Source organism: Chiloscyllium plagiosum, unplaced genomic scaffold (genome assembly GCF_037043375.1).
Source record: "Chiloscyllium plagiosum isolate Xiang-an unplaced genomic scaffold, Cpla_swu_hap1 HiC_scaffold_19, whole genome shotgun sequence".
Taxonomy (NCBI): domain Eukaryota; kingdom Metazoa; phylum Chordata; class Chondrichthyes; order Orectolobiformes; family Hemiscylliidae; genus Chiloscyllium; species Chiloscyllium plagiosum.
This window is the reverse complement of record NW_028270157.1, coordinates 5,521,137-5,547,639: the sequence shown is the minus strand read 5'-3', so window position 1 is coordinate 5,547,639 and position 26,503 is coordinate 5,521,137. Positions and strand designations below refer to the sequence as shown.

The 26,503-nt window shown below is 46.0% G+C and overlaps 1 protein-coding gene across 2 annotated transcripts in view; it reads left to right on the top strand.

The window, feature by feature from the left end:
* The window catches only part of LOC122559447 (serine/threonine-protein kinase 38-like), an 83,892-nt gene that overhangs the window by 12,949 nt on the left and 44,440 nt on the right, over window positions 1-26,503 (top strand). Inside the window, exon 2 of one of the 2 annotated variants that reach the window (XM_087996999.1) lies at window positions 19,843-19,982. In XM_087996999.1, coding sequence (XP_087853125.1) covers window positions 19,849-19,982 — 134 coding nt within the window. In that variant the 5' untranslated portion in view covers window positions 19,843-19,848. Of the gene's footprint in view, window positions 1-19,842; window positions 19,983-22,611; window positions 22,774-26,503 lie in introns of those variants that run through there. The other variant, XM_087997000.1, reaches the window with a different exon arrangement.

Sequence of the window (26,503 nt, the reverse complement as noted above, 5' to 3'; positions counted from 1 at the left end):
AACGTCGATTCTCCTGCTCCTCTGATGCTACCTGGCCTGCTGCGCTTTTCCAGCACCACACTTTTCAACTCTGGAATAGAGTTGCTGGCTGGATAACCGTTCAAAATGGCCATGAAGTGAGAGAGAGCTTTTGAAGGGGTCATTAATTTTACTTTATATTAAAGTCAGGAATTGATGAGGAATGTGTTTCAACCTCTCTGGTACAGCAGAATCTATTATATCACTTTAAGAAAAAGTGAGTGTTTGAAACTGGGAAAGCTGTAATGCGGTCAGAAGGGTATAGGGCTGTGGGAATTGCACCAACCAGCCAGAAAGGCTGAGCCTGATTTTAAATCATCTTTGTTGTAAAAGAATGTAGTGTAAGGAGCTCTCATGTCTGTCTTCTCTCTGGCAACATGACATTGGTTGCAAGACCAGCCAAACTGTCCTTGTCTGACTGGTCACTTGGGAAGGCTAACTCCATCACTGTCAATCTGGAGTCATGTGAAGTGAACTGAATGGGTGTTTAGTTCTGGTCATTGAGACTAGCTTTTAAGTCCAACTGTTCTCAGTGCCGTGGTTGGATTTATTCTGCATTACCATAGCACCATCTTGAGTCTCTAGATTACTAATCCATGTCACAACCACTCGCCACCCTCACCCCCAACGTTACATTGGTGGCTCGGGCTGTTTTCTTACGTAATGTCTCATTGCTCATCTATCCTGGGTAGAGTAAGCTGCCAGGGATCAATTGATGTTTTTGGGACCTTGCTGTGTACTATTTAGTTGCCATATTTCTGGCATCACAATGATGACTATGCTTCAAAAGTGCTTAATGGACAGGAAAGCATTTGCAGCTAGCACAGGTTGTGAAAGGTGCTGTGTAAATGCAGTTGTCACTTCAGGATTTTGATTGGCGTTCTAGTAATCTTTAGCGAAGTTGCTGTTAATAGCGCAGGTACAGAAAAAGCGCTGCTGCCTGAGAGTTTCACACCCGGAGTTTCACATCCTTTTTGCTGATTGCTTGGTGTATTTTTAAATTGGAGAACTTTTGAAACAACAAAGTTATGTGCCTTTCATAGCTGAAGCAGAAAAATGGTGTCTCCCTTTTGTCGATTCACTGAGAAGGGTTAGTATCTTTGGACAGCAATCCAGAGAACGTGAATTCCTATCCCGTCACAGCAGTTTGGGAATTTGTAGTTATAGATTAATAGACACTTTACAGTCCAGAGGAGGCCATTCTGCCTAACGTGTCGATTGTTGGCTGGCTGTAGAGCAATCTCGTCAGTCCCGTTCCCCTGCTCTATCCTATCCAATGTTCTTTTGAATTAGTCAATCATCTCCACTTCCTCTGCTTTCACAGGCTCAGAGTTACAGCTCAGTGGCATAAAACAAATTTCCTTACCTTCCACCAGACAAATCTGCTTTAGAACCTCAGGCCATGCACTCTGGTCCTTGTACCATCACCCAGGACAACAGCTACCTTTGTCTACCTTTTCTAAACCTGTCGTTTTTCCTGTGCATCTCGATCAGAGTCTCCCTTTGCTCCCAGATGATTGATCCCAACTCTTTCAACCTGACCTCTGGCTTGAGTCCCTCATCTGTGGAACTTTTCTGGGCAACCTCCTCCGTGCCCTCAAGGGCCATCGCATTCTCCCTGAACTGTGGTGTCCAGAAATCTGGGTATGAGAAATTGATATAGTTAAGACCATAAGAAACAGGAATAAGAGCAGGCCATTCAGCCTATTGAGCCTGTTCTGCCATTCTATAGAATCATGACTGATCTGACCTTCCTCCTATCCGTTTTCCTGTCCTTTCCCTGTATTTCTTGAATCCCTGACTCGTCAAGAATCTATTTATTAGGCAAAAGTGAGGACTGCAGATGGTGGAAATCAGAACCTAGATTAGACTGGTGCTGGAAAAGTGCTACCCTCTCCCCAGCTCCACCTCCCTCCCATGCCTTCATTCCTGCTTTTGCCCGAAACATCGATTTTCCTGCTCCTCTGATGCTGCCTGACCTGCTGTGCTTTTCCAGCACCACTCTAATCTAGACCAAGAGTCTATTTACCTCAGCTTTAAATATACACAAGGACTCTGTCCCGCAGCTCTCTGTGACAAGGAGTTCCAAAGACACTCAACCCTCTGAGAGAAGAAATTCCTCCTTATCTCAGTTTTAAATGAGTGCCCCTTTATTCTGAGACTGTGCTCTTTGGTCCTAGGCTGGCCCATGAGGGGAAACATCCTCCCAGTATTTATCTGTTTACCCTTAAGAATCTGATATGTTTTTCATTCTTCTAAACTACAGTGAGTAGAGAGCCAAGCTCTTTGCTCATAAGGTGATCCCTCCTTCCCAGGGATTCTTTTAGTGAACCGTCCCTGAACGGCCTGGAATGGAAATAATATCCTTCCTTAAATAAGGGGATCAAAACTGCTCCCCGTGTCTGCGTGGGTTTCCTCCGGGTGCTCTGGTTTCCTCCCACGGTCCAAAGATGTGCAGGTCAGGTGAATTGGCCATGCTAAATTGCCCGTAGTGTTAGGTAAGGGGTAAGTGTAGGGGTATGGGTGGGTTGCGCTTCGGAGGGTCGGTGTGGACTTGTTGGGCCGAAGGGCCTGTTTCCACACTGTAAGTAATCTAATCTAATCTAATCTAATCTAATCTAATCTAAACACACCTTGTCCAATCGCAGTAAGATTTCCCCACTCTTAAACTCCAAACCCCTTGAAATAAGGACCAGCATTCCATTACCTTCCTGATTACCTGCTACCCCTGGGTGCTGTCTTTGTGCTTCTTGTGCAAATAATTCCCATGTCTCTTTGTGGTGCAGCTTTCTGCAGTTTTTGTTTCCATTTTAAACATTCTGTTCTTTTTGTTCTCCCTTCCAAAATGAAAAACTTCACATTTTGCCCGTAATGAAGTGTGTGGTTCGAAGCCATTGGTTTGCCGAAACAATTAAAGTCCTTTTCTCTCTTTTTGGGAGGGGAAGTTGATATTGCCCGGCGTGGTCTTCAAATGATTGCAGCGTCTTGTCAGGTTGAAGTGGCTGGCTGGTTGTTTCAATAGGGGAAGGGCAAAAGATGCCAACAACGCCCATATCCTGAGAGAAAAGAGCCATAAAACAATGCAGATCGGATCTCCCTGCTGTTACAATCCAGCCAACCCGGGGCACTTGTGTTATCGACATGGTGATTGATGATAAACTGACTCTGTGTTTGTCTAATGCGTATCCTGTACAAGCAGACCATGACCTCACTGTGGTCTCACGTGGTGTTACACTGTGTTAATAAAGCACTCCCCTGTAGACTCTTGGCACAGTTGCCGGGTCTATTCTCTGGGCTCTGTCTCCTTATATCTGCTCATGCCTCAGTTCCCTCCTCCCAAACAGTTTGTGATATTACCCCAGAGCAGGTGCCTTGTTGTTTTGAGGAAGAGAATAAATCATTTCTTTCTTGGTTTAATGATTTTCAGCCTGACTTCCAGTAGCCACAGTGGCTCCCTCCCTACCTCCTCTAAGCTCAGTGGTTTCGAAAGAAATTTGGACGGAAATGTGACTTTCACAACTACAGGGGTAGAGCAGGGGGTTGGGACTGATGGGATTACTTTACAGGCAACCAGCATGGATATGTTGGGCTGAATGGTCTCCCCTGGACTGTAAAGTGTCTATTAATCTATAAACTCAAATTCCCAAACTGCTGCGGTTGAATTGGAGTTTGTGTTCTCTGGATTGTTAGTCCAAAGATATTAACCCTTCTCACTACATTGGAGAAGAGACAGAATTTCTCTGTAAACTATGAGACTGATTCTGAGATCCTGGTGCTCCTTTTTATTATTTCTACATGGCATTCTATTCTAAGAGCAGGGAGATTGTGTCAGCCCTGCAGAGGGTTTTAGTTAGGTTCCTGCTGGAGTACTGTGTGCGATTCTGGTCCCAACACGATAGGAAGGATGGGATTGCACTGCAGAAGATGAATCTCCTCTGCACCAGATTGTTGCCTGGGATGGAGCAGTTTACCTGGAATGGAGAGGTTGGTGGGAGCCTAATACAGGTAGAGGTGTGCAGGATGATTAGGGACATGGACAGGGTGGATAGAAAGCAGCTGTTCCCCTTAGTTGAAAGGTCAGTAGCAAGGGAGAGGGGGATAACCTTAAAGTGGAAGGCAGCCTAGGTTTGAGGAAAAGGAACTCGTTCAGAGGGTGGTGGGGGCCTGGGAGTGTAGTTGAGGCAGGAAACTCACAACCTTTTAAAAAGTACCTAGATGAGCACTCAACATGTCACAGCATTCAAGGCTAAGGGCCAAGTGCCAGAAAGTCGGACGAGTGCAGATTTTGAGTAGTTTGTTTTGTCAAGCAAACTCGATGGGCTGAAGGGCCTCTGCTCTATGATTTCTGTGATTCAAAATGGGCATCGCAGGCTAAGCCAGAATTTCTTGCCCTTGAGAAGGTGATGTTGAGCAGTCACTCTGAACTGCTGTAGGAACATCCCCAGTGCTATTAGGGAGTTCTAGGATCGACCCAAAGGCAGGAAGGGATTGATAGAGGTGGGCAAGCTAAGGTGGTGTGAGACTTGGAGGGGAATTGGAAGATGCAGTGTCCCCATGCGTCTGCTTTATTGTTCTGGCTTGTAGGGTCAGAAGTTTGGAAGGTGCTATCTAAGGAGCCCTGGTGAATTTCTGCATCTTGCAGGTAGTAGACACTGAGCGTCGGTGCTGGATGGAGTGGATGTTTGTGGGTGTGGTACCAATCAAGTGGGCTGCTTTGTCCTGGATGGTGCCAAGCTTCCTGAGTGTTGTTGGAGTTTCACCCATCCAGGCAAGTGGGGAGTATTCCATCACACTCCTGCCTTGTGCCTTATAGATGGTGGACAGGCTTTGGGGAGTCAGGAGGTGAGTTACTCATTGCCGTATTGATAGCAGCCACAAGAGCAGATCACAGGCTATGTTTTTCTCCAAAACAATACCTGCCTGAAGTTCCTTGCAACATTTGATTGTGTTATAGGTATTAGAGAAATCCAAGATTTTGTTGTTGTTAAAGTGAAGTTCTGGCTGTTTGTGGTTGGTAGGTTTGAAAAGCAATGGGAGTGAGGGTGGAGTTTGCAGTCTGGGGGATCAGCAGCAGAAGGGAGTGGAGGAGAAATGGTTTTCCACAACAGGTTGTTGGGATCTGCAACATGAATGCTGCCCAAAAGGGGCAGTGGGTACCGATTCCACAGGGACTTTGAGAAGTGAAGTGAGTAAATACTGAGAGACTAAAAAGCATGACAAAGATAATGAGAGAGAGCGAGAGCGAGCGAGAGAGAAAAAGCAGGAGAGTGGGACAACTGCAACTTTCACAGAGCTGGTATAACTACGATGGATCAGGACGTGATGTTTTCTCTGATTCAGAATGCTTTTGTGAATTATTTGTCTGTTTTTAAACACCGTCCTTCCCTTTATGAGGGTGTGAGTGGGGGAGAGGGAACAGAGAGGTTAGGGATAATGTATTTTTCAATCATTTATTTGGATAACAATGAAGAGTATCAGTTAGGAAGCTATACTGTGGTTTTACTGACAGACGACTGTAATGATCTAATACATAACCACCGGTTAATGTCTCACAGGCTGAAATGCCTTGGTACAGAGGGTGATGGAAGCAGGAACAGTTGCATATTTTGCAGGAAGAATTGGGTAAATGTTTAACATCCAGGCCCAGACAGGGACCGAGCAGGGCAGTGGGGTTGGTTTTGGATTGAAGAGTAAGGACAGTGGCAGTGGGAGTTGTTGTAAACCCCTGTCTCACAGGATGGAGCTATAACAGCAACTTGGAGAGTGCTTTAATGTAATGAGGTGTGTCACAGAAACTACAATTAAAGTGTGACACTGCATCCCCCAAGGAGATATTAGGGCAGATGTCCAACACTTGACCAAAGAGAGAGAGGCTTTAGCAAGTGTCTGAATGGTGGGAAGGGAGATCGGAGAGGGAGAGAATTCCAGAGCTTAGACTCCTGGACAACAGGAGGCACAGCCGTTGGTGGTGGAGCAGTTAAAATCAGGGGATGTTTGAGATGTAATTGCAAATACTTTCACTAACGAAGCAGTAACTCCTCCTGACACTGGGTGGTTGGAATTCGTGGCTGTCGGGGCATTGGGAATTGCATAGAAAGTTCACAATCTTCAATCTAGCAGCAAAAAAGGAATCCATTCAGCATATTGTACCAGAACTAGCTCTCAATCAGTTGCATCTAACCCTGCCCATTCTGCTTTGCTCAGATAAACTCACATCCCATCAAGTATTTATCCAGTTCCCTTCTGGATTACTGCTTCCATTGGACAATCAAGCAGCCTGTTCTGGGTCACGTTTCCTTTAGGTTTTAACTGAGATACACTGCTCAAATCTTCCCAGCTTCAATCTTGTTCGTATTCCCTTGAAAAGTGAAGATTAAGGAAGGGGTTTCTTGTGGCGAGGTGGTAGTGTGCCTACCCCGAGCCAGGAGATTCAGGTTCAAGAACATAAGACATAGTAGCAGAAATTAGGCCATTCAGCCCATTGATCTGTTCCACCATTCAATCATGGCTGATATGCTTCTCATTCCCATTTTCCTGCTTTCTCCCTGTAACCCTTGATCCGCTCGATAATCAAGAGTCTATCTATCTCCGTCTTAAATACATTCAGTGACCAGGCCTCCACAGCCTCTGTAGTAGTGAATTCCATAGATTCCCCACTCTCTGGCTGAAGATGTTTCTCCTTCTCTCCATTCTAAAATATCTTCCCTTTACTCTGAGGTTGTGCCATCAGGTCCTAGTCTCTCCTGCCAATGGGAACATCTTCCCAATGTCCATTCTCTCCAGGGCATTCAGTATTGTCCTGGCCCACAAGCTATTGCTTTCTCAGCTACTCCCCCATGTTTCCCCCTCCGCTCCCCCGTTTTCCCCCCCATTTTTCTCTCAGCCCTGGCCCACAAGCCTCATTCCTGATGAAGGGCATATGTCCAAAATGTTGATTCTCCTCATCGGATGCTGCCTGACCTGTTGTGCTTTTCCAGCAACGCACTCTCAACTCTGATCTCCAGCATCTGCAGACCTTACTGTCCCTATTCAGTATTCTGTATGTTTCAATTAGATTCCCCCTCCATCCCCCATCCTTAAAATCTCCATCGAGTATAAACCCAGAGTCCTCATATTAAACTTTTCATTCCTGGGACCATTCTCATGAACCTCCACTGAACGGCACGGTGGCTCAGTGCTTAGCACTGCTGCCTCACAGCACCAGGGTCCCGGGTTCAATTCCAGCCTCGGGTGACTGTCTATGTGGAGTTTGCACTTTCTCCCCGTGTCTGCGTGGGTTTCCTCTGGGTGCTCCGGTTTCCTCCCACAGTCCAAAGATGTGCAGATCAAGTGAATTGGCCGTGCTAAATTGCCCATAGTGTTAGGGGGTACACTAGTTAGAGGGAAATGGGTCTGGGTGGGTTACTCATCAGAGGGTCGGTGAGGACTTGTTGGGCCGAAGGGCCTGTTTCCACACTGTAGGGAATCTAATCTAAACACACTCTAGGGCCAGTGCATCTTTCCTGAGATATGGGGCCCAGAACTGCGCACAATACACCAAATGTGGCCTGACTTGAGCCTTATCGAGCCTAAGAAGTGCATCCCTGCTTTTATATTCAAGTCCTCTCGAAATAAATGCCATCTCAAAATAAGTCCCATCTGTTCCAGAGATCGGTCATAATCAGACTGTTCAGGGATGTTGGGAAAATATCTCTGATTAAGGGGTGATCTGATAGATGTGTTGAAACTGATTAATGGAGTCAGTAGGTGGATCGAGGGAAAATGGGTTGTGGGTAAAAATATAACATTAAAGCCAGACCATGGCAATGTTCCAGCATCAGGGATGGAAATTTGGAACTTCCTCCTCCCAAATTCTCAGGCTGGGCATTAACAGTGAACTTTAAAACTGACGTTGATAGACTTTGTAAGGATTATTGAACCATCGTTTGTTGGAGTTCAGATACACATCAGTCAATATCCCTTTTCCTTCCCTGAACATTAGTGAACCAGATGGGTTTTTACAACAATCTATAATGGATTCATGGTGATTGTTAGACTCTTAATTCCAGATTTTTTTTTTTATTATTGAATTCAAATTCGACCATCTGCTGTGGTGGGATTCGAACCCAGGTCCTCAGAGCATTAGCTGGGTCTCTGAAGAGCTTATGCTCAACGTTGATTCTCCTGCTCCTCAGATGCTGCCTGACTGGCTGTGCTTTTCCAGCGCAACACTCTTTGACTCCGATCTGCAGTCCTCACTTTCTCCTGGCACTAAGACTGGCAGAGTTTCCTGATGCCAAACAAGTTCCCCTTTTGGCCATTCACCATCCTGACTTGGAAATATATCGCTGTTCCTCCACTGTCTCTGGGACAAAATCCTGGAATTCCCTCCCTAGGGGATATTGTGGGTCTACCTACAGCACATTGACTGCAGTGGTTCAAGAAGGCAGCTCACCCCCACCTTTTTCAAGGGGCAACTAGGGTCGGGCAAGAAATGCTGGGCCGAGCCAGCAACACCCACGTCTCATGAGTGAATTATAAAAAAGGAAACCGTGGACCAGAGTTTGTGATCAGTGATGCCCTCTTGAGTTGTGTTACCTGGTAGGGGAAGAGAGAAATGAAGCTGGGGTTCCCTTTACTTTGCAGTGCCGGGCTGTTCTGTGCAGCTGGGAAGTTAGTTTTGGATGCCTAGGTCTTCAGTCGTAACACTGGAGCATTTGTCCCCAGAGACTTTGCTGTGTCCAGGGCAGTCTGCCAGTGCTGTAACAATTTGCAGACAGATGACCCATAGGAGAGTGTTCCTAATGCTTCAGTTGAGAGGCAGAAGCCCAGTCCCACAGTCTAAGATTAGCTGAGCTGTTCTGGACTGCCAGAGATTTCACTATAACTCCTTAAATAGAAAGGCTGTCTGAAATGGGGGTGGGGAGAGGTTTAGTTTATTCGAATGAAGAATAGTGCTGCTAACTTGCGTTAATATTTCTGTTCGGCTTGGGAGAAGTGACAGAATCTAGCTCGCTCCCATGTCCGTATCTCACTTTGTTCTGTCAGTGCATAAACAGAAAAATAACCGCATAAGATGGAGGAGCGGCAGTGTACCATTCAGCCCATCAAGTCGGCTCTGCCTTTCAATGAGATCCTGTCTGATCTGACAATCCTCAACCCCACTTTCCTGCCTCCTCTCCTATAACCCTCGACTCCCTTTTGTGATTTAGAATCGTCTCTCTCATCCCCAAATAAAAACTTATTGGGCATGATCCCTCAATTTCCTCAAATAATCCCTCCATTCCCTAAATGCTTAGAAACCTGCCGATCTCACCCTTAAATATACTTAATAGCCCAGCCTCTACTGCACTCGTTGGTAAAGAATCATACAGATTCACTACCGTCCGAGAGAAGAAATTCCTCCTCATTGGGTGACCCTGATTCAGCGATTCTGCCCTCTGGTCCAAGTCTCTCCCACTGTGAGCTGTTCCATGAGTGTATTTGAGGAAAGTTTGAGATTGATTGATTCAAAGTGTTCACATTTCCTCTGTTACAGAATTCAAACTGAAGTCCAGTTCTAGTGTCAATTATGCAATTAAATGTCGACCACTCTGTCAATCTGATAGAGTCTTGTTTATCATTGCCCAACGAAGCAAATCTATATCCTCCTGTGCTTTGTATGTCACTCCCCTCTGAGAGGCTTCAAGTCTAATTTGACCAAGTGGGGCTTTTTCCCTCAAAAGACAATGTAAATCACCACCAACTGAATCCTGCAGTAACCCGCTTGATCAGCAGACAGCATTCTTTAGAAACTATTGTTGTTTTATTGATCCAATTTTTAGGACCCTGATCAGATTCCAGTCTGTCTGGTGCTCCTTAAGTATAGAATGAAGAACCTGGTGATTTTCACTTGGAGGAGGAGGGAGACCTACACTCCTTTAACAGCCAAATAATGAAGTACTTGGTGTGAACTGGAACTGATTGGGGGTGGCATTGTGTTGGAACTGGGTGGAGTTTCCTCGCTTGGCCTCATGAGTAGTGCAGAGGCCAAAGCTGTCTTAAAATACTTCAAATACTCGGCCAGTTTTTTTTCTTCTGTCATCTGCTGTTTTAGTCCTGTCTCACACCCACTGAACCAAGTTTCTGGTCTGTGGCCTGATGCTGCTGCTCTTTGGGATTTCTGCATGGTGTATGTTTTTCTTTGTTTGGAGCAGGATGAGTGGGAGGGGTGATGGCGTGGACCGAGATGAGAATCGGGCAGCATGGAGGCATTGAGTGGGTTGGCATTCCCACACTATGGCAGGCCAACACATGGTGTGGCTATTTGTTTCCATTCACTCATGGAAAGTGGGCGTCACTGGCTGGGCCAGCATTTATTATCCCATCTGAAAATCTGTTGCTGGAAAAGCGCAGCAGGTCAGGCAGCATCCAAGGAGCAGGAGAATCGACGTTTCGGGCATAAGCCCTTCTTCAGGAATCAAAGCAGGAATCATCCTGTTCCTTGGATGCTGCCTGACCTGCTGCGCTTTTCCAGCAACACATTTTCAGCTCTGATCTCCAGCATCTGCAGTCCTCACTTTCTCCTCGATTTATTATCCCATCCCTAGTTGTCCCTTGAGAAGGTGGTGGTGAGCTGCCTTCTTAACTCACTGCAGTCAGTGTACTATAGGGAGAATATTGCTGCTGCTGTCACTTTCCCTGCAATGATGTGGACTGAGGGATAAATATTGGCCAGGACCCCCTGGAGAGATCCCGGGGCTGCTCTTCAGAACAATGCCTTGGGATCTTTGACACCACGCTGAGAGGTTAGTGGGGCCTCCGATTTATTTATGTTTTATCTGACCAATGACACCTCTTGACAGTACAGGCTTGTGTGTCTGAAGTGCAGCTTGAACTTTAACCCTTTCCATGACGTAGAAGAGCTGGTGTTGGACTGGGGTGGGCAAAGCTAAAAACCACAACTCCAGGTTATAGCGCTGCTCCACTAGCTCCCTGACGAAGGAGCAGTGCTGCGAAAGCTAGTGCTTCCAAATAAACCTGTTGGACTATAACCTGGTGTTGTGATTTTTTAACTTAATCCTTTCGACGTGAGAGGCAATAATAGTCATAACAGGAAAAAGGAAAAGGTTTTCTCTTTGCAAGTGGTTCTGATGCATTTTAAAATCACATTACTAAGGTCATAGAATCAGCGAATACCCCAGTGTGGAAGCTGGCCATTCTGCCCATCAAGTCTGCACCAACCCTCCGAAGAGCATCCCACGCAGACCCAGCTCCCTTACCCTATACTTGTAACCCTGCATTTCCCATGACTAATCCACCTAACCCACACAACTTGGGTCTGTGGGAGGAAACCGGCGCACCCAGAGGAAACCCATGCAGACACAGGGATAATGTGCAAACGCCTCACAGTTGCCAGAGGGTGGAATCGAACCTGGGTTCCTGGTGCTGTGAGGCAGCAGTGCGAACCACCTTAAGGTGCCTGAATCCAGTGAGGTTTTTAAGTGTTACAGTAATGACTGTGTACTCAGTACAGGTGACTCAGTGCTGGGAGAGGTGGAGTTTACAAACTAACCAAGTGACCCTGGGCAAGTGTCTTGCGCTCTCTCTCACAAGGAATCTAGCACCACATTGATGGTTGATCTGCAACAAAGTACAATCACAGCATAGCGTCTGCCTGCACAAACTAAACATTGACATTAGTCCCAGTACTGGGGTTAGTTGGCTCATTGGTTTATACTGTGGTTTAGATTGATGTCAGCAATATAACTTCTCCCTCTACCCTGACTGTACAGGATTGTTGGGGTATGATCGTTGCTGTGTGTTTAATGACAGGATGGTGCCTGTCCAAGTATAGAACCACTTGTCCATTGCCTATTGACCTCTGTGTACTGGAACTATTGCCCAGTTAGTTGCAGTGGAAAAACATTTTTATACAAAAGAAGGCGCATCCAAAACTGTAAGTATTGTAATGGAGAAGCTCAAAACGAATGAACTAACATAGTATCATTAACGTTCATGTTCCTGAATAGGTAACCTCCAGGCTTGGGTTAACAGTGTCCTGATTAGCTCACAAGAATGCGAACTCAGTTTAAAGACAAATGAGAAATAAAGAGCCGGTTGCAGTGTGAAATGAAGTGGTCAGATTTTGTTGGCAAACCTTTGTTGGCAATAATTGTAAGCAGCGAAGATTTTTGGGTCTATCCTAAGCATGCAAAAGGTGCTATGTAAATGCACAATCTTTAATTAATTAGGGAGCTGTGTACTATCTTGCAACGTTACTTATTGTGCCAACATTAGTTTTTCATCACCTGTGAACTTTAATCTGAAAGCATCTGTTTCCTGTTTTTAAGTTGCCCGCAGGCTGTCAGTACATTTTGTCTTGTTGTTGTAATCTAGTACAGCAAGATTTTTAGTCGGGTGTGTTAGATGTTTGCTTGAGAAGAAAAGGAAAGCAGCAGAATTAAGGCCATCGCCAAAGTTCTATCGAAGAATGGAGGTCTGAGTTTTGGGGGAAATTAAAACTCTGCCCAATTCGACCAGGACATCTGAAAACCAGCTGTTCATCCACAATAGCTTCTTTTTGCAATTACTAGACCCTCAATCCAAATGTTACAAGAATTCCTTCTCTCTGCACATGCTGCCTGACTTCCTGAAGTACTCCTGGTGAAATTACATTGTTGGCTGTGAGTCAGTGCGGAATGCTCTGAGTTGAGAAAGTTGTGGGTTCAAGGCCCACTGCAGTAATCTTAGAGCACAACAACTAGCTCATGCAGTACTAAGGGAGCTCTGCACTGTCACAGAGGTACTGTCTTCTGGATGAGCTGTTAAACTAAAACCCGGTCAGGGACCCTTTTTCTTCAAAATAAAGCGACACTGTTTCAAAGAAATAGTGTGAGACCTTGCTCTGTGTAAATGAGTTACTCCGCATCCCAAATTCTTTCAGTGGGTGTAAAATGCTTTCAGAGGCTTGAAGAACTCCTGTTGTTTTCTCTGGAGTGGTGGAGGCTGAGGGGAGATTTGATAGAAGTCTGTTGTGGATCTGTTCACCGAGCTGGGAATTTGTGTTGCAGACATTTCGTCCCCTGTCTAGGTGGCATCCTCAGTGCTTGGGAGCCTCCTGTGAAGCGCTTCTGTGATCTTTTCTCCAGCATTTGTAGTGGTTTGAATCTGCCGCTTCCGGTTGTCAGTTCCAGCTGTCCGCTGCAGTGGCCGGTATATTGGGTCCAGGTCAATGTGCTTGTTGAACAACGAGCACCCGAGCTACAAATCTTCACACAAACTTTGATAGAAGTCTCTAAAATTAATGAGAAGCATAGGTGGGGTTGACGGTCAGAATCTTTTTCCCAGAGTTGAAATGTCTAAAACCAGGGTGCATGCATTTAAGGTGAGAGGGGAAAAGCTCAAAGGAGATGTGAGGGGCAAGTTTTTATACACCGAGGTAGGAGTGTGGAAAGCATTGCCAGGGTGGTGGTAGAGACAGCTACGATAGGAGCATTTAAGAGACTTTTAGATAAACACATGAAGTGAAAGGGATAGAGGGATATGGATCAAGGATAGACAGAAGGGATTGGTTTAATTTGGCGTCACGTTCAGCATAACATTGTGGGCCGAAGGGCCTGTTCTGTGCCCTGACTCTCTCCGAAAGTCATACCATAGACAATGTGAGTCTTATTTTAAGGGACAGCTAGGTTTGTGTAGATCAGGAGTGTGAAGAATGAGTGACCCAGCCTAAAGGACATTAGTGTGCTGTGTTGGGATTTTGCCAACAAAATCTGACCACTTCATGGTCACTTTAGCTGCGATTGGCTCTTTATTTCTCATTGTCTTTAAACTGAGTTTGCATTCTTGTGAGCTTATCGGGTCACTGCTAACCCAGGTCTGGAGGTTACCTAGTCAGGAACACAAATGTTAATGATACAATGTTAGTTCATTCTTTTTGGGCTTCTCCATTGCAATACCTCAACCAGTCAATAGTCTGCTTGGTAGCCAATCGGCACTATCCTCTCGTGAAATTGAAATTTTCCCCTTGAATTGGTATTCTTGCAAAGTGTCCTGATGAGGGCTATGCAAAGATTCCACAAAATGTGTCTTTTTTTTTATTCCCAGGGAAGTGTTAGCCACCAGGTGATCTGTTTTTAGTGAAGTCAGTTGAGGATTCCATCTTCCCCAGGATATCGGGGTGAAAAAATCCCGAACTTCTTTGAGGTAGATAGTCCCAAAGGATCTCTTGTGATTTGCGTAGAACTGCTTCAATGTCCCTTGCAGATTATAATCTTCGAGGAGAAAGCTGCAGAAGCTGGAGATCAGAGCTGAAAATGTGTTGCTGGAAAAGCGCAGCTGGTCAGGCAGCATCCAAGGAACAGGAGAATCGACGTTTCGGGCATGAGCCTTTCTTCAGGAATGAGGAAAGTGTGTCCAGCAGGCTAAGATAAAAGATAGGGAGGAGGGACTTGGGGGAGGGGCTTTGGAAATGCGATAGGTGGAGGGAGGTCAAGGTGAGGGTGATAGGCCGGAGTGGGGTGGGGGCGGAGAGGTCAGGAAGATGATTGCAGGTTAGGAAGGCGGTGCTGAGTTCGAGGGATTTGACTGAGACAAGGTGGGGGGAGGGGAAATGAGGAAACTGGAGAAATCTGAGTTCATCCCTTGTAGTTGGAGGGTTCCCAGGCAGAAGATGAGGCGTGATGGGGGATGGAGGTGTACAGGGACTGGATGTCCATGGTGAAGATAAGGCGTTGGGGACCGGGGAAGCGAAAATCATGGAGGAGATGGAGGGCGTGGGTGGTGTAATTAGGCGATTAGTTTTGTATTAAAAATCACCAATTTTATGCAGTGGGTGCAATTCTGAAGCTTTCATTTTTTAAACTTTTATTTTTAAAAATCATTGGTTGGTTGATCAAGAGAAAGGGTTTTTGAAGAGGTAACAAAGAAGATTGATTGAGGGCAGAGCAGTAGATGTGATCTATATGGACTTCAGTAAGACAAAGTTCCCCATGGGAGACTGATTAGCAAGGTTAGGTCTCATGGAATAAAAGGAAAAACTAGCCATTTGGATATAGAACTGGCTCAAAGGTAGAAGACAGAGGGTGGTGGTGGAGGATTGTTTTTCAGACTGGAGGCCTGTGACCAGTGGAGTGCCTCAAGGATCAGTGCTGGGTCCTCTACCACCCCGTAGCCCAACACTTTAACTCCCCCTCCCACTCCACCAAGGACATGCAGGTCCTTGGACTCCTCCATCGCCAGACCATGGCAACACGACGGTTGGATGAAGAGCGCCTTATCTTCTGCCTGGGAACCCTCCAACCACAAGGGATGAACTCAGATTTCTCCAGTTTCCTCATTTCCCCTCCCCCCACCTTGTCTCAGTCAAATCCCTCGAACTCAGCACCGCCTTCCTAACCTGCAATCATCTTCCTGACCTCTCCGCCCCCACCCCACTCCGGCCTATCACCCTCACCTTGACCTCCCTCCACCTATTGCATTTCCAAAGCCCCTCCCCCAAGTCCCTCCTCCCTACCTTTTATCTTAGCCTGCTGGACACACTTTCCTCATTCCTGAAGAAGGGCTCATGCCCGAAACTTCAATTCTCCTGTTCCTTGGATGCTGCCTGACCTGCGCTTTTCCAGCAACACATTTTCAGCTCTTGCAGATTATAAGGCAGGGTAAGATCGAAGTAAAGAATCAATTAGCAGTCCCTTTTTTTTTGGCAGGCAGTGACCAGTGGGGTACCGCAGGGATCCGTGCTGGGACCACAGCTTTTTACAATATATGTTAATGATATAGAAGATGGTATCAGCAATAACATTAGCAAATTTGCTGATGATACAAAGCTGGGTGGCAGGGTGAAAAGTGATGAGGATGTTAGGAGATTACAGGGTGACCTGGTGTGGTGAAACGGTTAAAAATTATGTCCCAATACATGTGTGAATCTAACCGGAATGGAGGTGTTGCTTAGTCCCGTGTGAATCTTATTACACACCTCCCCGTGTGAATCTTCTTATCTGTATGTAACCAGAATGGAATGTGTTTTTTAGCCTTGCTCTGCTGTTCACATGAATGTTTATATCTGGAAAAGAGTATATCAGCTGGAAAAGTCTCCAGTTTGGTGAGTCTGCTCCGGGGTTACGTTTAACCGCCGAGCGTGGGTTGTTGGCAACCGCTCTACGAGAACTGACGGCTCCCAGTTCCGGTAACATGTAGAGTGAGTATAAGCCAGACCCGTTGTAAGTATGAGACCTGGTTGTGGCGACGCTGCGGGGAATAAAATGCTCATATTCTAGCAGACTCGCCTCTTGGTCGTTTGTTCTGTGTCAGACTACTCTCCTACGAACCTGACCTTGAGAATTTTTTAAAACACCTGGACAAGTTAGGTGAGTGGGCAGATGCATGGCAGATGCAGTTTAATGTGGATAAATGTATGGTTATCCACTTTGGTAGCAAGAACAGGAAGGCAGACTACTACCTCAATGGAGGTCAGGCAGCATCTAGGGAACAGGAGAATCGACGTTTCGGGCATTAGCCCTTCTTCAGGAAATTTCCTGAAGAAGGGCTAATGCCCGAAACGTCGATTCTCCTGTTCCCTAGATGCTGCCTGACCTGCTGCGCTTCTCCAGCAACACATTTCCATCTCTGATCTCCAGCATCTGCAGACCTCATTTTCTCTACTACCTCAATGGAATCAATTTAGGTAAAGGGGCAGTACAGAGAGATCTGGGTGTTCTTGTACACCAGTCAATGAAGGCAAGCATGCAGGTAAAGCAGGTAGTGAAGAAGGCTAATAGCATGCTGGCCTTCATAACAAGAGGAATTGAGTATAGAAGCAAAGAGGTGCTTCTGCAGCTGTACAGGGCCCTGGTGAGACCACACCTGGAGTACTGTGTGCAGTTCTGGTCTCCAAATTTGAGAAAAGACATTCTGGCTATTGAGGGAGTGCAGCGTAGGTTCACGAGGTCAATTCCTGGAATGGCAGGATTACCTTAAACTGAAAGACTGAAGCGACTGGGCTTGTATACCCTTGAGTTTCGAAGACTGAGAGGGGATCTGATTGAGATGTATAAGATTATGAAAGGATTGGACATTCTGGCAGTAGGAAACATATTTCCACTGATGGGTGAGTGCCGAACCAGAGGACGCAGCTTAAAAATACGGGGTAGACCATTTAGGACAGAGCTCAGGAGAAACTTCTTCACCCAGAGAGTGGTGGCTGTGTGGAATGCTCTGCCCCAGAGGGCAGTGGAGGCCCACTCTCTGGATTCATTTAAGAAGGAGTTGGATAGAGCTCTCAAGGATAGTGGAATCAAGGGTTATGGAGATAAGGCTGGAACAGGATACTGATTAGGAATGATCAGCCATGATTATATTGAATGGCGGTGCAGGCTCGAAGGGCTGAATGGCCTACTCCTGCACCTATTGTCTATTGTCTATTGGTTTTGTTTCGTAATAGCAAAAGTTTACAGAAATTGGAAGTGTAGAAATGAAAACTGAAACTGATGGGGAACTCTTGTCAGGCAGTAATGACAGAAAAGGAAACTGTAACATTTTGGCTCAGATGATCAATTACAGAAGGAAATCGTGGCAGATTTTTTCATTGGACAGAATTAGGCAATTATTTTTGTATTAAAAATCACCAATTTTATGCAGTGGGTGCAATTCTGAAGCTTTCATTTTTAAAAAAAAATCATTGGTTGGTTGATCAAGAGAAAGGGTTTTTGAAGAGGTAACAAAGAAGATTGATTGAGGGCAGAACAGTAGATGTGATCTATATGGACTTCAGTAAGGCGTTCGACAACGTTCCCATGGGAGACTGATTAGCAAGGTTAGATCTCATGGAATAAAGGGAAAAACTAGCCATTTGGATACAGAACTGGCTCAAAGGTAGAAGACAGAGGGTGGTGGTGGAGGATTGTTTTTCAGACTGGAGGCCTGTGACCAGTGGAGTGCCTCAAGGATCAGTGCTGGGTCCTCTATTTTTTTGTCATTTACATAAATGATTTGGATGCGAGCAGAAGACGTACAGTTAGTAAGTTTGCAGATGACACCAAAATTGGAGGTGTAGTGGACAGCGAAGAGGGTTACCTCAGATTACAACAGGATCTGGATCAGATGGGCCAATGGGCTGAGAAGTGGCAGATGGAGTTTAATTCAGATAAATGCGAGGTGCTGTATTTTGAGAAAGCAAATCTTAGCAGGACTTATACACTTAATGGTAAGGTCCTAGGGAGTGTTGCTGAACAAAGAGACCTTGGAGTGCATGTTTATAGCTCCTTGAAAGTGGAGTCGCAGGTAGATAGGATAGTGAAGAAGACGTTTGGTATGCTTTCCTTTATTGGTCAGAGTATTGAGTACAGGAGTTGGGAGGTCATGTTGCGGTTGTACAGGACATTGATTAGGCCACTGTTGGAATATTGTGTGCAATTCTGGTCTCCTTCCTGTCAGAAAGATGCTGTGAAACTTGAAAGGATTCAGAAAAGATTTACAAGGATGTTGCCAGGATTGGAGGATTTGAGCTACAGGGAGAGGTTGATCAGGCTGGGGCTGTTTTCCCTGGAGCGTCGGAGGCTGAGGGGTGACCTTATAGAAGTTTACAAAATTATGAGGGGCATTGATAGGTAAAGTCTTTTCCCTGGGGTCGGGGAGTACAGAACTAGAGGGCATAGGTTTAGGGTGAGAGGGGAAAGATATAAGAGAGACCTAAGGGGCAACTTTTTCACGCAGATGGTGTTACGTGTATGGAATGAGCTGCCAGAGGAAGTGGTGGAGGCTGGTACAATTGCAACATTTAAGAGGCATTTGGATGGGTATATGAATAGGAAGGGTTTGGAGGGATATGGGCCGGGTGCTGGCAGGTGGGACTAGATTGGGTTGGGATATCTGGTTGGCATGGACGGGTTGGACCGAAGGGTCTGTTTCCATGCTGTACATCTCTGTGACACTATATGAATATTATTATAAGGCTTTGGGGGAAGGACAGGCTGTGGAATTGCAGGATTTTGACTCCACTGAAAGAATGGCATGTATTTCTAAGTCTGGATGGTGAATGATTTGGAACTTGCATCCAAGTTGATTGGGAGCATAGTCAAGGTGAATAAATCTACCGCGTGATTATAATAAGCTTTTGGAGATTCATTGCTTGTGTAGTTCAGTATGAGGTTATTGATAATTTTTAAAAAATTATTAAACACAATAAGTAGATGCTTTATGAATAATAGCCATAGAACATTCCAAAGCCAGATCTTTGATTTGTTTACTGTTCAATCGCAGGGTGTACCAGAATTGACATCTTTTTCAGGATGCTGTCTGTTTGTCATTGCTCGTCTTTGTTGGTTCAAATCTTGCAAACAGTGAGGCGATACATTAATCTGTGTGGGTTAGGGGCAGAACATTGACCAGAGGCATTCCTTACTCTTCACACAGCACTGGTGGGATCCACGGGCCTCCACCCGAATAGGCAAGGGGGCGTATTTTTTAATCTCACTGACTCCCAGCATCTCTACCAATGTGGAGCCTAAATTGAAGCTTAAAATAGGGGCATCTGCTCAGTAGAGCTGACATTTAATTTGGGTCAGTCGTGATCTTACTGAATGGCGGTTCAGGCTTGAAGGGCCGAATGGCCTATCTTGTTCTTTATCAGTGAATCAGAAGATATAAGCATGAGAATTTTCTCACTGAGCTAAATCTGAGAGTATGATTTCTATCTCCAGCTTGTGGTCTGAACAACTTGACAAGTGCTTGAAGCAGAAGCCTGTTGTATCATTGGTTAATTCCTGTCTCCTTTCAGTTGCGTGTCAGTGATAAACCAATCTGTTCCCCTTGAGCGGAGATCAGTAGGAAGCCACTTGATGGTGTTGTTCTTCACTCTTCTGGCAGGTTACCATGGCGATGATTGGAGACTCCACAGCATCCTTTGCAATGAGTAATCACACGAGGGAGAGAGTGACTGTGGCCAAACTGACACTGGAAAATTTCTACAGTAACCTCATCGCACAACATGAAGAGAGGGAAATGAGGTAACCTCCCTTTCAATCTCTGTCAGGATTATGCTTGGCCCCTCACTCCTGTTCAGTCAGATCATTACTAAGCTGCACTGTTTCTGTTTGTTTTTCTTTATTCTTTCTTGTGATCTTGGACAAGGCCAGCATTTGCTGACCATTCCTCCTTTTCCCTGGAACTGTTGACCTGCCCAGGCCATTTTTCACCTGATTGAAATGGCACTAGCAAGCCAAAGGCGGAGTAGAGCGAGATTGGAGGGGACTCACTAGGTTAAAAATGGCAGGTCTCCTTCCCTTTAAATGAACCAGGTGGGACTTTGTAACAATTCCATGGTTTTGTTGTCATGCAGAAGGACCATTTGGCCCATCATGTCAGCTCAGGTTCTATCACCGAGTGCCAATCTCCATCGTTTTCCCCATCCATAGGGTATCATTTCTATCCAAATAGGCATCCAATGCCACTCTTGAATACCTCAATTGAACCTGCCTACCCCACATTTCCAGGCTATGCATTCCAGAGCCTAACAACTCGCTGGGTGACGATGCTTTTTTTTCTCATGTCACCCTTGTTTCATTTGCACAACACTTTGTCTATGCCCTCTTGATCATTCTTTTTCCTTTTGAGTCACAGAGATGTACAGCATGGAAACAGACCCTTTGGTCCAACTCCTCCATGCCGACCAGATATCCTAAATTAATCTAGTCCCATTTGCCAACACTTGGCCCATATCCCTCTAAGTCTTTCCTACTCATATACCCATCCAGATGCCTTTTAAATGTTGCTATTGTACCAGCCTCCACCACTTCCTCTGACAGCTCATGTACCATCTTCTGCATGAAAAGGTTGCCCCTCTGTACCTTTTAAATCTTTCCCCTCTCACTTTTTAAACGTGTGCTGTCTGGTTGCCCTCCCCAGGGAAAAGGACTTTGCCTATTTACCCTATCCACGCTCCCCCCCCCCCCCCCCCATGACCTTTATAAAGCTCTATAAGGTCACCCCTCAGCCTCCGACGCTCCAGGGAAAACAGCCCCAGCCTGTTCAACCTCTCCCTGTAGTTCAAACCCTCCAACCCTGGCAATATTCTTTTCTGATCCCTTTCAAGTTTCATAACATCCTGCTGATAGGTGGGAGAGACCAGAACTGCACACAGCTCCCTGCTTTCGACATCCTCCAGCCTGCTTATGGTTTTGAAAACGTCAATCATCTCTCCTCTCAATGGCTTTCTCCCGGAGGAGAACTGTCCCAACTTTGTCAATCTATTCTCATCACTGAGGTTTCTCATTCCCGGAACCGTTCTTGTAAACAAAAATCAATAATAATTTCATATTGATACAGAAGTAGGCCATTCAGCCCCTCGAGCCTGTTCCACTACTCAATGAGGTAATGGCTGATCTGTGGCCTAACTCCATACTCCTGCCTTTGGCTGATGCCCCTTAATACCTTTCGCCTAACAAGAACATCTCGATTCCAGATTTTAAATCTAACAAGTAATCCTGCATCCATTGCTGTTTGTGGAAAAGAGTTCCAAACCCTTCTCGTTCACTCTCAAGGTGCTGACCAGATGGCAAGTCAACTCTGGCTAAGCTGTTACCATATAGAATATTCCCTCTTCCTTAAATTTTTCTGATTGTATGACAAGTGGAAGAGGGTCAAAATTTCAAATAAGCACAATACCTTATGCTGCAGAGAAGACATGCTGATTGTCAGACAGGTTGTTGCAGTAAAATTGTTGTGATTGCAATTTGTCATTCTTGCATTGGTCCTGAGGAGTGCGAGATCAAAATCTTTAACCACAGGCCACGCCTCCACGATGCACTTTCAAAGGATTTTACCATTTTAACCCATTCTAACCTATTTCATTGTCCATTCTATACTTTGATGCCCCCACCCTTCATTGTCATCGCTGTCCCCATTATCACCACCAACACTGCCATTACAATCGTTGTCAACACTGTCATCACCATCGCAGCACCATTACTACCACCGTCACTGCCATCATGGCTTTGTGCAATGGACATATGGAACTGACCAATGCCATTAGGAGGTAAATCTAAGGCCAGTGGCCATAATTGAAAGTGATAAGCTGAGAATGGGCCGATTTAGCCTGGAGATACTGCAGTGAAACATTGACATGTGCGGAAACTCATTCTCCTGCTTTATCCAACTCCACTTGAAGCTGAGAAGCCCATTCCTGTTTACTTTATGTACACCCAGTCTGCAGCCCCTCCCTCACAGCAAGAGATGGTAATTCTGCCTGCTTCACTGTTTGGATAGATCAGTACTTAAAAACATGGCTCAATGAATTTCAATTAATTCAGGGGCTATTGGTGGGGCTGGATCAGGCACTATTTATTTCCCAGCCTTAGTTTCTTCGAGAAGGTGGTGGTGAGCCTTAGGTTGTGTAGGTTAGGAGCACCCGTAATGCTTTTGGGAAGCGAGTTCCAGGATTTTGACCCAGCAACACTGTTGCTTCATAATGTTTTATACCTTTACCCAACAAAAAAAATTGAACTCGAACTTTAGCATGCATTGATTTCGACTGGAGCTACAGCTTTCCATTATCCTTCCTGATTTCCCTTCTGAAAGGTCTAATGCTAACTTTGTTTCCTTGTTTGTGGTATTTCCCTCTTGAGACAAAATGGTTTCTTCCTGTGGAAGGGCCCAGTCATTGTAAAGTGGTATTCCACCAATTGAAAAGAGGGGTGAAGACTTCAAGAACCCCCTACCGCCAACACCTCTGACCCCAAAGGAGGGGGACACCCAGTGGTGCAGTTGTAATGTCATCGGACTCTTAACCGAGAACCCCAGGTAAATGCTCTAGGGATGTGGGTTCAAATTTCACCATGTCTGATAGAATGTTTTTTAAACGCTAGTCTAATAGTAACCATTAAACTACTGTTGATTGCAGTAAAAACCCTCTGGTTCATTAATGTCCTTTAGGGAAGGAAACTGTCATCCTTGTGACTCAAGACCCACCACAATGTGGCTGATTCTTAACTGCTCTGGGGGTAATTGGGGATGGGCAGTAAATGCTGACCTAGCCAGTCACCCCCACATCCCATGAATGAACCTTTTAAAGAAGTGTGTTGCTCGAGATTATACTGCTCTGAACACAGCAACGAGAACTGAAGGTGTTTGTCACTTCCCCAGCGGCTGGGACTGTGAACATTTCAGTCATTATGAATCCCAGCGTTCTAGGAGATTTCTACTCCTCCGGGTTTCTAAATAAGCCAGGTATCTGGAGCCAATGAGACCCAGATGTCAACTTATCATTATGCTTGATCTCTTCATTTGGCTCCCTCTCCCTCGGCCCTTGCTTCGTTGAGATTTGGGAAGCCAGGAGCTCTGTGTTGGTGCTTCCTGGGCAGCGCTGAGGAGAGATGCTCCTTCAGAGAGGGCTTGTCTTGAGATGAGATGTTAAGTCCAGGCCCTGTGGATGTCACAGACCCCATTGCACCACTTTAAAGTGATTCAGAAAAGCTTCCCAGGACTTGATCAATATTTGTCCCTCGACCAAGAGTACATTATCCGGTCAGGTCTCCCATTTGTGTGGGATCTTGCTGTGTGCGCACAGGGCTGGTTGAACCAAATGCATCGTGTGGATTGCTTGTAAAATGCTTTGGAAGCATTTTCAACAGGAAGCTTGTAAAACCCACAGCACATGGACTGCAGCGCTTCAAGAAGGCAGCTCACCCCCACCTTCTCAAGGGAGCCCAAGATGGCTAATGACTGTTGGCCCAGCCAGTGATGTCCACATCTCACTAAACATATATTCAAAACCACTGTATACCTGATGTGTCCAGCCTGTTCCCATCCTCCGCAGGCCCACACTTGCACTGTCTCCTTGCAGACACTGTGAAAGCAGAACCCAATCCCAAAGAATTGCAAAAGAGGAAAGGTTCCTGTTTTTGTGCATAATTGGTTAGTTGCAGGAGAGACCAAATACTGGAATTCTGAAATGGACCCCGCTCCTGCTTAAATGTAACTCCCTCTCATCTCCTTTTCCCTTTTTTTTTGTTTATTTCCCAAACTCATCACCCTGTCTTTGTGCTCCCCTTCAGTCTCTCTCTTCCCTGTGAAAAGGCTTTGCTCAGATTTTCTCTGCTGATGTTAGCCCCAAGTTCTATATGCCAGGGTGGATCTCAAACAGAGAGTTGGTATCGAGGTGTGTGTATGCGCTACTGTGTTAATCGCCTGTGGTTTGACTCGTTTTGAGGAACAGGAAGTTTGTGGGAGCAGACGTTAGGGAGGGGTTTCTATCTTGAGGTTTTTAGTTAATGTTAATGACAGTTTGAGGTTTGGAGTGTGTCGTCAGCTGTTTGCCCTGTGCTGAGATACACATGCAGCCAGAACTGAGCTGCTTCAATCTAGTCCAAAACAGTTCCACTGTCTACAAGGAACAAGTCAGGAATGGGATGAATCCACCCTCCCTTGCTGGTTGACCACACCTCCAACAACACTCAAAACTTGACATCATCCAGTATTTTTACCCACGACAGATCGCTGTTCCTTCACTATTTCCAAGTCAGGGTGGTGAGTGGCTTGAAGGTGAACTTGTAGAGGGTGGGGTTCCCATGTATCTGCTGCTCTTGTCTTTCTCGATGAAAGTGGTTGTAGGTTTGGAAGGTGCTGCGTAAGGGTCTTTTGTGAATTTCTGCAGTGCATCTTGTAGATAGTACACACTGCTGCTACTGAGAGTTGATGGTGGAGGTTCTGGATGCTTGTGGATGTGATGCCAATCAAGCAGCTGCTTTGTCTTGGATGGTGTCAAGTTTCTTGAGTGTTGTGGGAGGTGCAGTCACCCAGCAAGAGGTGGGGGGTATTCCACCACCTTCCTAACTTGTTTCTTGTAGACAGTGGAACTGTTTTGGACGAGATTGAAGCAGCTCAGTTCTGGCTGCATCTGTATCTCGGCACTGGGCAAACAGTCAGCATTGCTGACCACACACTCCAAGAAGTGTGTTGCTTGAGAGTAAACCACTCTGATCACAGCGACGAGAGCTGAACGTGGGGTTTGTTGCTTCTCCAGCGGCTTGGACTGTGAACATTTCAGTCTGTATGAATCCCAGCATTCCAGAAGATTTCTGCTCCTCCAGGTTTCTAAGTAAGCCAGATGTCTGCAGCCAATGAGACCCAGATGTCAAGTTATCACTGTGTTTGATGTCTTTGTTTGACTCCCTCTGCCCTCATTTCAGAGAGAGGGGTTATGTACCCAACAGCACATTTGGCAGAAGCTCTATGTTGGCACTCCCTGGGCAGCGCTGAGGGATAGCTGCTCCCTAATTGACCAAAAACCCTCAGACAGCAAACCCACAACCACTTCCATCTGGAAAGACAAGGGCAGCGGATACATGGAAACACCACCCTCTGCAAGTTCACCTTCACCTTCGCTGTTCCTGTACTGTCACTGGGTCAAAATCTTAGAATTCCCTCCCTAAGGACATTGTGGGTCAACCCACAGCACATGGACTGCAGCGGTTCAAGACGTCAACTCACCCCCACCTTCTCAAGGGAGCCCAAGATGGCTAATTACTGTTGGCCCAGCCAGTGATGTCCACATCTCACTAAACATATATTCAAAACCACTGTATACCTGATGTGTCCAGCCTGTTCCCATCCTCCGCAGGCCCACACTTGCACTGTCTCCTTGCAGACACTGTGAAAGCAGAACCCAATCCCAAAGAATTGCAGAAAAGAGGAAAGGTTCCTGTTTTTGTGCACGATTGGTTAGTTGCAGGAGAGACCAAATACTGGAATTCTGAAATGGAACTGGAGGACAAAGTGTTCAGGTAGCACCTGAGGAGAGAGAAACAGTTGATAGTTTTGGTCAATGACCTTCCAGAGAATGGAAAACATTAGAAATGTATCTGGCTTCAAACACTTCAGGGACAGGGGCCATGTGTGTGAAGGGGGGTGAGGGAGAGTTTAAAAGCTACACAGGGATGAGGACTCCAAGTTGCACTTTAATTCTGTTACTAGTTCTTCCGGCCTCTGCCACTCTAGCCAGTGCATGCCTGGTAGCTCAAGGTGTCTAGTTACCTCACCTGGCAAGTATGCATGGTTAGGTACCTGGTGCATTTGAACTGCACACCCTAATTGACTGGTGCCTTTCACAGCTAACTCTGTAACTGTCCGGAGCTAAGATTGTTGTGCGCTCAAACCCTACTCCAGAGATTTGAGCCCCCAATCCACGCTGATCCTTCATTGCAGTACTGAGTTGGTAAAGTGTGGTGCTGGAAAAGGCACAGCAGTTCAGGCAGCATCTGATTGAGCAAGGGAGTTGGTGTTTCAGGCAGGACCCTTCTTCAGGGGTGGGAAACGGGTAGGGGCTAGGGGAAAGGTAGGCAGTCGGTGGGTGGAGGTAGGAGGTGATTGTGATAGGTCAGGTGGGAAGGGTGAATCCGAGTCAGAGGGTTGGGTGTGGCGTGAGGTAGGCGGAAGGGAGATTTGGAAACTGGCGTATTCGATGTTCGTGTTATGTGGCTGCAGGCTCCCGAGGTGGGAGGTGAGGTATTCCTCCTCCTGTTTCCAGGTGGCC